This window comes from Gossypium hirsutum, chromosome A11 (assembly GCF_007990345.1).
Source record: "Gossypium hirsutum isolate 1008001.06 chromosome A11, Gossypium_hirsutum_v2.1, whole genome shotgun sequence".
Classification (NCBI taxonomy): Eukaryota; Viridiplantae; Streptophyta; class Magnoliopsida; order Malvales; family Malvaceae; genus Gossypium; species Gossypium hirsutum.
In genome coordinates this window covers 6273804-6286101 of record NC_053434.1, presented here as the reverse complement: position 1 = coordinate 6286101, position 12298 = coordinate 6273804, and the positions used below count along the sequence as shown (strand labels likewise).

General features: G+C 33.1%; 2 protein-coding genes across 2 annotated transcripts; one reads left to right on the top strand and one right to left on the bottom strand.

The window, feature by feature from the left end:
• Positions 1-6328: 6328 nt before the first annotated feature.
• LOC107923921 (protein AUXIN SIGNALING F-BOX 2) lies at positions 6329-9337 on the top strand. The gene is made up of 3 exons (XM_016854116.2): positions 6329-7442; positions 7801-8296; positions 8382-9337. The coding sequence occupies exons 1-3, from the start codon at positions 6991-6993 to the stop codon at positions 9150-9152; spliced, it is 1719 nt and encodes a 572-aa protein (XP_016709605.2). The 5' UTR covers positions 6329-6990; the 3' UTR covers positions 9153-9337.
• A 1034-nt stretch (positions 9338-10371) lies between these two features.
• Positions 10372-12045, bottom strand: LOC107923922 (cysteine-rich and transmembrane domain-containing protein WIH2). Its single transcript, XM_016854117.2, has 3 exons — positions 11854-12045; positions 11488-11758; positions 10372-10607 (listed from the first exon to the last, which is right to left on the bottom strand). Exons 1-3 carry the CDS (start codon positions 11894-11896, stop codon positions 10559-10561), a joined length of 363 nt encoding a protein of 120 aa, XP_016709606.1. The 5' UTR covers positions 11897-12045; the 3' UTR covers positions 10372-10558.
• Between the last annotated feature and the right edge of the window lie 253 nt (positions 12046-12298).

The window sequence follows — 12298 nt, the reverse complement described above, 5'->3', positions numbered from 1 at the left end:
GGACAACTCACGTACAACAGTCCCGCACTTGACCAACCATACAATCACCATGTCTTGGATTTTTCAGTGATGTGGCCTAATTGGGCACAAAACTTACTTCCTTATAAATACTTTGTAGAATGATGAAGGAATGATAAATCTTTTAGCCTTCCAACAACCTTAAGCACTAGTAAACTCCTTTGCTACCTTATCTTCTTCCTCCCTTACCTCTTTTCTCCGGCTTTTTACTTGTTTAAGTGAATCGGTCTTTTTATAACTATCACCTTCTCTTTCTTGACACCTTCAAAATGTTAGGACACTTTGCTGATTAAGTTTTAGCTCGATTAGTATTGATATTGGCATTGTTGCCAATGCAGGAGGATGTGAGTTCGAATACGCTGAAGCGCATTATGCTCCTATTAATGGGTAGTTCAAGGCTTTTATGTCAAATAAAAACAGTTATGATCAAAACTTATAATAAAATTATTAAAAAATAAAACACATTAAAATATCTTCATTTCTATTTGTAAAACTTACATAAAAGTGGGTTAAAATCCATCTACGAAGCTTTTAGCAAGACCCGGAGCTTAGACTCCAATTGACTTAAAGCCCGTATTGGCAGGCTCTTTTAGGCACAAACCTTAACTACTAGTAAAATAAAACATTACTTTAAAACTAAATTATGGCATGTGGATGAGTGAAAAACAAAATTATTTAACATCAAATAAAAATTAACAAATATATTTATAAAAATATTATATCAATCTCAAAAAAGATTTTAGTTCAATAGTAAAATACAAATGTAAAAAATTTTAAAAAAATATATAGCTTCACATTTTTTTATGTATATATTTTTTTTCTATATAAAAGATATAAAACGGAAGAGCACCCTCATAATAAATACAATCCACATTATAAAATAGGATATTTTCATATTTTTTCAATTAAATTATGACCAAATTAATTCTTGACATCAATTTAATTAAGTGATTTGTAACATGTATAGACTCAATCGGAGATTATGTGGTGTGCTGAGGGTTTACAGGAAACTCGTTTAGATTTTTGAAGCTGTGTAACCTAATCATACATAAGGAAATTGTTGTTTGAGATTTGATTATACACAAAAGCCCATGCAGAGGAATTTTAGATATGTCAGTATATAAGCCTTGATCATACCTAAACCAGTGAGACAGTATTAGGCAAAAGTGATCCATTAAGAATTAACAGTTGAATCAAAATATGTTTTTAGGCAAACACATCATCCCTTCTCTTGATTCCATATACAAACAGTAGTGGTACTGTCCACCTTCATGCGTTATCATGATGCAGGCAGCCCATTTAACCCCAAACTTGACTTCAACATTGAAAACCCATCTATGAAGTCTCTTTTCTTTTTTTTTTTTTGGTAATAATAATTTCCGGAATTGTTTATTAAGGTTTTTGAATCCATTGGTTGGATAATCTTTTTGTTTTTCAACTTGTGTTTGTGTACTTCACATGATGGGGAAGAGGAGGAAGGAAAACATATCATATGAAATGGAAATCATCATCACCACTTTCTAAAGAATCTCTTATTTATTTATTTTCTTGTTCACTTTCAAGTTTCAATTATGGTTTTTCTCCTTGTAATTATACGCACAAGTGGGGGGCAATAATTATATAGTATTTCATTTCATTAAGCCAAACTTTTTGGCCTAACCACACCCCCAATTTACAATATTAATCCTGTGGTTGTTGGATTTTATATGTATATTAGTTTAGTGGTGCTTCAATTAACGTCAGAGCCTTAAATGTTTTGTATTTGTCGCTTTGCTTGGCTTGTTCAATTGTTGACGGTGGGTAACCAAAAATATCGTACGAAACAGGGTTATTACGTTATTTTGTATTTATATATTTAATTATTTAATAATATTTTAATATTTGTTTTAAAGTTATTGATATATAATTTTGGTAAAATTTTTTACCTCAAACCTCAAATTATGAATTTAAACTTAAACCTTCAATCTTAAATCTCGAATCTTAAATTTTGAACTTAAACCTTGAATCTCGACTCCGACCTTAAACCCTCAAAATTTAAAACCCAAATCCCTAAACTCAAATCTTGAATCTTAGACCCTGAACTTGAACAATTGGTTCAAGGTTTAGGGTTTAATGTTTAAGATTTAGAATTTTGAGTTTAATGTTTAGGATTTAAGGTTCAGGGTTCAGGATTCGAGGTAAAAAAATACTATAATTATGTATCAATAATATAAAAAATTACTGAAATATCGTTAAATAATTAGAAAGGGATATAAAATGACGCAGAGTCTTTATTTCATAATATCCTTTTTTGGTGGGTAACATATCTCACAAAAATTGTTTTTTTATTAAAATTAAGATAAAAAAATTATATTTAAACAAATTAAATGACAGAATATAATTATATTTATTTTAATTAATTTAATATTTTTTAGTATAATTTATTAACAATATATAAACTTATACATTGTAGTACATCTTTGATATAATCTTCAATATTCAAAAGCATTTAACTTTTTATGCACATGTTAGTGTTACTCTTGCATTGCAGCACCTTGTTTTTTAATATTATCATTAAATTACTTCTATTGGTCAGCAAAACTAGCACCACCTACTATTTATTTATTTATTTTATCATGTTAAAAACTCACTGTACAATTGTTAATGGTAAAAAAAGGAATTTTTATTAATTTATTCGGCTAGAATTTTCTCAAAAAAAACCATGCTATTATCCATATTTTATATGACGTTCCTCGAACCAGTTCTATGTCTTTCAACTTACTTCGCATGGAAGAAGAGTAAAAAATTAACAATAATTATTACCACCTTCAAAATTACTCTACTTTCCCTTTCCTCTTTCTATATAAATATATAACCCCTAAATTAAAGATTGAATTATATTTTATCACTTTTACTGAAAATTATATAAATTAATCTTTATACGATAGATCAAAAAGTAAATTGATATTTTTGTTAAAAAATTTATCAATTTCTACCATTAAAAATTGGTCCATGTACATCAACATGAGATATATGTGACGTGTTATGTGTCACCTTTTGGTTATTCTATCAGTCACTCCAAATAAAATTTTTAACAGAAAATATCAACTTACTATTTGATCTAACATACATACTAATTTACCTATTTCTCTAAATAGAAGGAATAAAATACAACTTAAATTTTAATACAAAAACTTTATAATACTTTTACCCATATATATAATAAAAATCGAGAAATTAACAACTTGGCAAAATACATGCTAAAGCTAAACTATGAATGGACTAAATATAGCTTCTAGTTAGAGCTGTCTTGTAAGCCTGTGTTTGTTAGTGAAGTCAGTCCATTGAATGTATCAAGTTTACATCATATCCATACTTAGAATCATCTTCTACATTCTAATCCTACTATACTAGTGTAAGCAAAATGTTGGTACCCTACCATCATAACTCACATAGCTTTTGGATCCATATCTTCCTTTAATTATTTATACCCAAGGGTCAAGTAGTAACTGTAGGTAAAATTTAGAGAAACATGAGTGAACATCTCAAGCATATGGCACCATCAAGTGGGTGGGGGTGGCAGACCACAGCAAAATTTGACTCTATTTTGATCACAATTATCAAGCACAGCTAACCAAGACTTTTAGTATAGGTGTGGACTGGTCTATATAGTGGCTGGCAATACCATCAGTTATTATGAGCCCTTATTTTTCTATTAGTGCTTTAATTTTTTTTTTAAGTCTTAGAATGACAAGTAAGAAATATAGAAGGAAAATTGAGAGTCATTCAAATTATGTTTGCCTTATAACCAAAAGGAATCCTAAGGTTTTACTTCTATCAACATCCACTTTACATAAAGATGACAGATGAGATGCCTTTTCTAGAAGGCTAATCATCTTCATGTTTAATGTAGAAATATCAACCAAAAAAAAAATGCACTCTACATATACATACATGATATTGCTTCCAAACCTACTTTTTACCAATTTGATTTTTGAAGAATTCATAGCTAGCTACCTAGCTACCTCATCAATGGATAATTGTTCATTGTACTCAAATGAAGAAATGTCTCAGTCAAATGGAATATTAAGATGCCTGTATACCGAAGTCCAAGGAATGCACGAATTACTAGTTGAGATGGTAATTGACTCACCTTCTTACATGGATGAATCATAAATTATTTTTTTAGAGACAAGCAATCTTCATCCTAATGATAGAAACATAAGTTCGAATTTTAAAACGAATATCTTTTGAGAAATTGAAAAAATTTTATCTTAAACGTTTTCAGTCAAATAAAATTTAATTTCAAGTCTATTTTAACTTAGAGAATTCTCGATTTATATCGAAATATAATATATTTAATCTTATTATATGATAGAAAGTAGGAACTGACCAAATTTTCTTTGTAATGTCAACCTAAGATGGGGAATATTAGAATCCTTGAAGTACTTAAGGACTTGGGACAACCTTCAAGTTTTGATTTCACATACTCTCAAACTCGCAACACAAAATATCAGACGATACATATTTTTTTTCAGAAATGAGAATGATTTTGAAATGATATTTTGTGTTTGGTGGTGTGTTGTCAGTCACTTGTGAATGGAGGGAAAGGGCAAAGGGGGGACCTAATCTGCAATTGCACAAAAGATAGGGATTACACAAAGTTCCCTTTTTTTGCATGTTTTTGACTTAGGCCTGCTTCTATCCCTTCCTATGAGTGTATGACCGTGAGGATATTGGAGGAAATAAAAGAGAGAAAAACAAAAGCAGAGAGTAGATAATTGAGCGTATGGCATTTAGTCAAAGTGATAAATGATTGGATAAAACCCCAACTAAACCATGAAAAAAGAGAAGTAAACATGTGTTTGCTTAAGTCATTTTTATAAGATACTTCATACATACATATAGTATTTGAATAAGTTAAAAGTTATTCATGGGTTGGGTACTCATAAAATTTTAGATCAGATTAATAAATTCGAATTTAATCTAAAAAATAAGTTTAAAATTTTACTCAAATTCGGTTCAAATTATAAATGCTAAATTCAGGCTTGACCCGTATTAATTTTTTAAAAAGATCATTTATTATATAAAACAAAAATTTAAAAAATATAATATATCAAATACACTAAAAACATTAAAATAAATCTTTCTTAACAAATTAAAAATACATTAAAAATAAGCAAATGTTTATCAACAAATTTTAAAAAGATACATATCCAAAACAAGCCCGAATAGAAAAACTTACCCAAAACTTAGCCCGTTTAAAAAATGGGCCTCATTTTCTATCCAAGCCCATATTTTTATCTACATCATTCTATTTTTTGAGCGGATCTTCGAATCTGATTAGGTGGCCGACCCATGGATAATTTTAGAATAAGCTACATGGAGGATGTAATGGTAAGTTTTATTGAATTCTTCATTCGTTATGTTTTATATTTGTATGTTCATATATATTAATTGGTCAAATATATATTGTATTTGTATTGTATTATGATTATACTATATTTATAATATGAATATTAAAAAAAAACATTGTTTAAGGGATAATGCCCTTTTGTTTTATTTATAACTTAAGTTATTAGGAAAAAAAACATTTATTAAACTCAGTAATTAATCTAATAAATTAATTTAATTTAAAATTAATTTTCATACTTATTATTTAGATAAAATAATTTATTTGATCTTGTAATTTTATAAAAAAATAAAATTCGAATTAGTTTGGATAATTATGACTTCTATTTATTTAAAAAAATTATAGAACTTTTTTAGCTTGTAAATAAAAAATGGAATCAAATGGGTTTTTGATTTTTTTCCGATTTCCTTGCCTAATCCTTTAGTTAATCAATCTAATATTTTTAAAAATACAAAAACAAAATTACAAATTTTATAATTATTTAATAAAAAAATTTCTACACACAACATTCAAACCTTAATCCGATACTAGTAAACTTCAACTTCGCTTGAAACCTTACCAGAGCATGTGAGCGTCAGTCTGTTTCTCACTCGTGCCTTCAAAATTTTATGATGTATTTAAATTACACGTTATATGGAAAATGCCAAATAATAATTAAAAAAAAGCAACATGGAATGGCATTCTCGTTATTATTTTTAAAAGCAGGGTTCTTTCCTTTTCTGACAACCTTTGTTTTACTGACCCTTTTGTAAGACTCGAAACCGGAGATAAGGACACATGCATGCTACACTGTTGGACGGTGGCGATTCTCTTAATTATCCCATCGAAACGATAACAACCGCTAGATCATGAACAACCTTGACCATGGTTTAGAGAAAAAATATAACTTTACTAACCATGGTTACTTCAGTTTAGCTCTCCTTCAACTTCGGCTTCTAGGTGAGTTCAACGTTTTCCAACTGGTTTTGGTAGAAAAATTAAAAAAAAGAAAAAGAAAAAGAAAATCTCTTTTATTCATTTTATTTTTCTCTCTCTTTCTTTCTTGCTTCTTGTTATTATTAGATTTCGATTCAGCTAACAGTTTTCCACTTATAGTTGTTAAAGATTCTTCAGATCTATGTAAATTTTATGGATTTTTTTGGGTATTTGCCTTTTTTTTCTTCTCCTTTTTAAACTGTAATGTAATTATAGTTCTTTGATTTTTGAAGATGATCGTGGGAAAGAATCTATTTTCCCTTCATTTTCACTACAGAAAAAAAATCTCTTTTATTTTTTCTCGAGAGAATTCGAGTTCCTTTTCACTCTCTTTCACTTCGGTTCTTGAAAGAGATGTGAGTTTTTAAAGAAAAAGCTTATTTTATTTTATTTTAAATTTCCACTATGAGTCTTAGGTAAAATCTTCAGATCTGGTGAATTCTTGTGGATTTCATCAAGATCTCTGCCTTTTCATGTAGGGAATTCTTCATTTTTTTTCCCTTTTTTTTCCTTCTTTTCCCTGGTTTTCTCGGGAGAAAGGAAAACAAAAAAAGAAAGTAAAACTGTGTATGTTCTGGTGGGGGAAAGTAGTAAAACAATAAAAGATGAATTATTTCCCAGATGAAGTTTTAGAGCACGTGTTTGATTTCATCACATCTCACAAAGACCGTAACTCAGTGTCTTTAGTTTGCAAATCGTGGTACAAAATCGAAAGATACAGCAGGCAAAGGGTTTTCATTGGGAACTGTTATTCCATCAGCCCAGAGAGGTTGATCGCCAGATTCCCTGGCTTGAAGTCGCTGACTTTGAAAGGGAAGCCGCATTTCGCCGACTTCAATTTGGTGCCACATGATTGGGGAGGTTTCGTTTATCCTTGGATCGAAGCCTTGGCTAAGAGCCGAATCGGATTGGAAGAACTTAGGCTTAAGAGGATGGTGGTGTCTGATGAGAGCCTCGAGCTGCTTTCCAAATCATTTGTGAATTTTAAGTCTTTGGTCCTTGTTAGTTGTGAAGGCTTCACTACTGATGGTCTTGCCGCTATTGCTGCTAATTGTAGGTAAGATGTTCGATGATGTTTCTGTTTGGGTTTTGCTTTACCCTATTTTAACCTTCTTCTTATGCTAGTTTTCTATTGCAACTTGCAAGTGCTCATGAATGTTTATGGCTGAAAGTGTATATTGGTTATTTATGATACAGCTTTCTATGTTGATGGTTCATTGAATATATCTGCTTTTGATTTGTTTAAACCACTCACCAATCTATTCAATAGGTGGATTTGTGTTTGCTATATGTTCTACTGAAATTCTGATTTTCTTTTGGTCTTTGTGGAGTATGTTATTTTGACCGGGAAGCATTTAGTGGTGGAACTTTTTAGTTCATTCTCCTTCCCTTACTTTGGTAACGTTTGATTCTAGGTTTCTTAGGGAGCTGGATTTACAAGAAAATGAAGTTGATGATCATAGAGGTCATTGGCTTAGTTGCTTTCCTGAAAGCTGTACCTCTCTGATTTCCCTGAATTTTGCCTGCCTTAGAGGAGAAGTGAACTTAGGAGCTCTTGAAAGACTTGTGTCAAGATCTCCCAACCTCAAGAGTTTACGACTAAACCGTGCGGTCCCGCTTGATACCCTCCAAAAACTATTGATGCGAGCTCCTCAACTGGTGGACTTGGGAATCGGGTCTTATGTACATGATCCATTCTCTGAGGCCTATAACAAATTGAAAATTGCCATTCAAAGGTGCAAATCAATCAGGAGTTTATCGGGGTTTTTGGAGGTTGCTCCTCATTGCATGTCGGCTATTTATCCGATTTGTGGAAACCTGACCTTCTTGAACTTGAGTTATGCTCCAGGCCTTCATGGTAATAAGCTGATGAAGCTGATTCAGCATTGCAGGAAACTTCAGCGTCTATGGGTATGATCTTTTAATTACTTGCAATCCAGTTATAGGTATTCCATCTGAATTAATTGAATGTTTATAATGAATATCAATGTTGCAGATACTGGATTGTATTGGAGATAAGGGACTAGGAGTAGTGGCTTTGACATGTAAAGAATTGCAGGAATTGAGGGTTTTCCCATCTGATCCCTTTGAAGCTGGAAATGCTGCCGTGACTGAGGAAGGTTTGGTCCTAGTATCTGCAGGCTGTCCAAAGCTCAATTCGCTGCTGTACTTCTGTCAGCAGATGACGAATGCTGCCCTCATAACTGTAGCTAAGAACTGCCCGAATTTTATCCGCTTCAGATTGTGCATCCTTGACCCCATAAAACCTGACCCTGTAACCAATCAGCCATTGGATGAAGGTTTTGGGGCGATTGTCCAGTCTTGCAAGGGTCTCAAGAGACTATCACTCTCTGGCCTTCTGACTGATCAGGTTTTTCTTTACATAGGAATGTATGCCGAGCAGCTCGAGATGCTGTCCATCGCTTTTGCTGCGGACAGTGACAAAGGAATGCTCTACGTGTTGAACGGTTGCAAGAAACTTCGCAAGCTAGAGATCAGGGACTGCCCCTTTGGTGACGCAGCACTTCTAGAGGACGTGGGAAAGTATGAAACAATGCGATCCCTTTGGATGTCCTCCTGTGAAGTTACCCTCGGAGGCTGCAAGTCAGTTGCTGAGAAGATGCCGAGCCTAAATGTGGAGATCATAGATGAGAGTGAACAAATGGAATTTAACCTTGACGACAAGCAGAAGGTAGACAAGATGTATCTGTATCGAACATTAGTCGGGCATAGGAAAGATGCACCAGAATATGTGTGGATTTTGTAGGTGCATTGGTTTGGCTCAGCCATTATTTATCTTTGCTTATTTAAGTAGTTGTACGTTGTTAGGAGAACCGATTTTAATGTATTATTAGCTTGTGGTGATCTAGCCTTTATGCTATTGTTGTTTAATGTACAAGAGATTTGCTATTTTGTAATCCTTGTTATTTATAAATGGATCTGTTTTAAGTATTTTTCAGAATCAAACAACTGAAATTCCGTCATTTCTACATGGGTTTCATTAGATGACCTTATTGGGATGGCCGGCCGCCGGCTAGTGTGTATGAAGAGATAAGAAAGAAGATTTGAAGGGCAGGTGGATGAAGAAAGCAAAGCAAAGCAAATTTAATTGAGTGCATGGCCCCTACTGGAGAGGTCAGTTCATAATGAGCTAAGCCTCAAATCATTATTAGGGCATGAAATTGAAGAATAGTGAGGATGACTTCATCATCTGTGGATGGAGGCAAGGTGGTTATGAGTCTCCAATCATTTCAAATAGTAGAGTCAGCTCTTTGAAAGCTGAGGAATCATCCTCATATTCTTTGTCAAGTTCAACAGCAACTATGTCAAAGATATTTTGCAAGCAATCTTAAATAGTTTCTCCCATCAGTAAAGCAGTTCCGAATTTAAAATATTCTCACCTTTCTGTCATAGAAGCAGACCAGACTCCAAAGTTTTCAAGGTAACCTCTTGCTCCAACATATATTTATCGAATTCGGGTGAATATTCAAATGCGTATATGACACGAATATGGTTAAAATTTTTTAAATTAATTTATAAATTTTAAGGAACTGAAGATCATATTTTCATATTCATGCATCAGCCACGACTAGTGTGCTTCAAGAAAAATGAGGAGTCCAAATCAAACATAGGTTAAACTTCGAAATACTATTCTTCTGGGAGTCTTCAGTATAGCCATTCTTACTTCCTACATTAACATTTACAAAATTTACTGCTCGAGTTTGGCATTGGCAGGATTAGGTAGCGAGAAGATCCTGGATGCATGGCTTTGAAAAGCAGAGGACAAACATTTTATAGCTCATGATTCTCAAAGGTTTGCTTACTAAGACCAGGAGTTCAATACTAACGTCTTCATCAATGAAGCAGCACAAAGTTTGTAGAGCAGGGGATAATTATTGAAAAACATTCTCAATGTGAGATACAAAAGCTATCTTTAATGGAAAACTGAAAGAAAATGGAACAATGAACCATGAGAGACAGCAGCATAATGGAATGGAAGCCCACTCATACAATGTAAAAATCTTATATACAACGGGAACTCAGAGCAGCCTGTATTTATAATGGAAACTTTGGTTTATAAGGTTTGAGTAGATAAATTATAATAATAGATGGGTACGGAACCCAATACATAGCATATGACCTGACCTCCACAAAATGCAAAGTAGAACTTCACTAAAAGCAGCATTCCTCCAACATGCAGCAACAACATAGAGCAGCCAAACTGCAGACATACAAAAAAGCATTATGCCATCAATATCCATTCCACGCAAAGCATCTAAAACATGTATATTTATCCAAATGATGGTCTATTAATAATAAATCAAAAGACTAACACCACCTTCAAACCATAACTAAAAGGATTAAACAAACAGGAAACCAGTAAATGATCAAGCAGGAGTTTAGCAGTCTTCTAGCATAGACTCTTAACCCAAGTGTCCATAATGGTATTTAACCGAAAAAATCAAAGCCGACAACAGTATCAAAGAGAGGATGTTTGTCCCTGATAAGACTGTAGTGTTGCATTTTTAAAGCATATATTGAACAAGTTGTGAAAATCATTGTGGCAGATCACATCCTCCATGACAGTCATTTTTAACCTTTATCTATTCAGGGTTTTGGTTTGCATCTATCAGACAATCTATCACAAAAAGCTGATCATATTGAAGAGGCAAAGTACATGGATAATGGGATTCATGTGAGAAATATACATCTATGATGCTTGTCTAGTCTAAGAATCAAATGCCATGGAGGATGCGTCTATTAATTTAGATATGAACTATTAGAGACAGAAGTACCAAGGATCAGATGAAGATATATACTCATACAACAAACACGAAGCTGTAACAAATCTTATGACTTTCCGTGAACAATTCACATAAAAAAAAGGGTAACATGAGGTAGATGATAGATTACACTGAGGTCAACTGAGCCTAAGAGAATTCAACTGCTACTATAGTCCTCAATTCCATAACCCAATACTAAAAATTAAAGCTTGAATTTTGGAATTGTAAATTTCACATATTAAGCAACAAAAGATAAAGATCTTTCAGCATCAAACGAATCAATCAATAAGAGAAGAGAACACGAAACGAAATACATACCAGCCTTTTAAGAAAGAGAAACAGCCATCATCAGAATGATTGTGGTGATGGTGATGCTCGTAGTGGCAGTGGTGATATTGAGGATGACCTGGAGGTGGAGGTGGTGGTGGTGGATACCCTTCAGCAAAATACCCTTGGTAACCCTCGTAAGGCTGGCGTTGCGGCTGAGGATACGGTGGATAACCTGGAGGCGGCGGTGGTGGGTAGCCTTCGTAAGGTGGAGCAGAAGGGTATCCAGATGGGGGTGGGGGTGGATAAGGAGAGGCATACCCTGTTGTTTCAACAGTACAAAAAAAAATGAAGAAACAAAGAAAGAAATAAAGGATGATAAAATAGGAAATTAAAGAAAAGGAAAGGATTGAATACCAGGAGGAGGGTAAGGGTCTTGAGGTTCTCTTTGGTAACTCATGCTGCTGCTGTTAGCTTTTTCTTCTTCCTTGTAGCCTTAGGTTTTTGCTGTGTGAGGGAGAATGGAGATCAATGTCCTTTGAAGACGGGACAGTTTGAAAGTGAAACGAAGAGGGGTTTCGTGTTTTTCTGATGGCAATGCCAGCCTGTGTCCAGTCATTTCCTCCCACGTCACCCCTTATTTATAATAATTGATTTACAACAAAAAGGCTTTATCTTTTAATAATTTTAAAAGGTTTAATTTTGACGAAATCCCTGTACTCTTTAGACTTTAAAATTAGTCTCTCTTATTTTAATTACGGGAATTTAATCATTTTACTTCTCTAAAACTTAAACATCAATGGTACCATTGTTAATGAATCCGTTTAACAACATTATCAAATATACTAAATCAGAAAAACTT

What these genes read in the sequence shown, in the direction of transcription:
- LOC107923921 (XM_016854116.2), top strand. Translation starts at nt 6,991, where the DNA reads ATGAATTATTTCCCAGATGAAGTTTTAGAGCACGTGTTTGATTTCATC. An exon ending in GCTATTGCTGCTAATTGTAG is followed by an intron (nt 7,443 to 7,800) that starts GTAAGATGTTCG and finishes GTTTGATTCTAG; the next exon opens with GTTTCTTAGGGAGCTGGATT. An exon ending in GGAAACTTCAGCGTCTATGG is followed by an intron (nt 8,297 to 8,381) that starts GTATGATCTTTT and finishes TCAATGTTGCAG; the next exon opens with ATACTGGATTGTATTGGAGA.
- LOC107923922 (XM_016854117.2), bottom strand. Translation starts at nt 11,896, where the DNA reads ATGAGTTACCAAAGAGAACCTCAAGACCCTTACCCTCCTCCTG. An exon ending in AGACCCTTACCCTCCTCCTG is followed by an intron (nt 11,759 to 11,853) that starts GTATTCAATCCT and finishes TTGAAACAACAG; the next exon opens with GGTATGCCTCTCCTTATCCA. An exon ending in TTCTCTTTCTTAAAAGGCTG is followed by an intron (nt 10,608 to 11,487) that starts GTATGTATTTCG and finishes GTATGTCTGCAG; the next exon opens with TTTGGCTGCTCTATGTTGTT.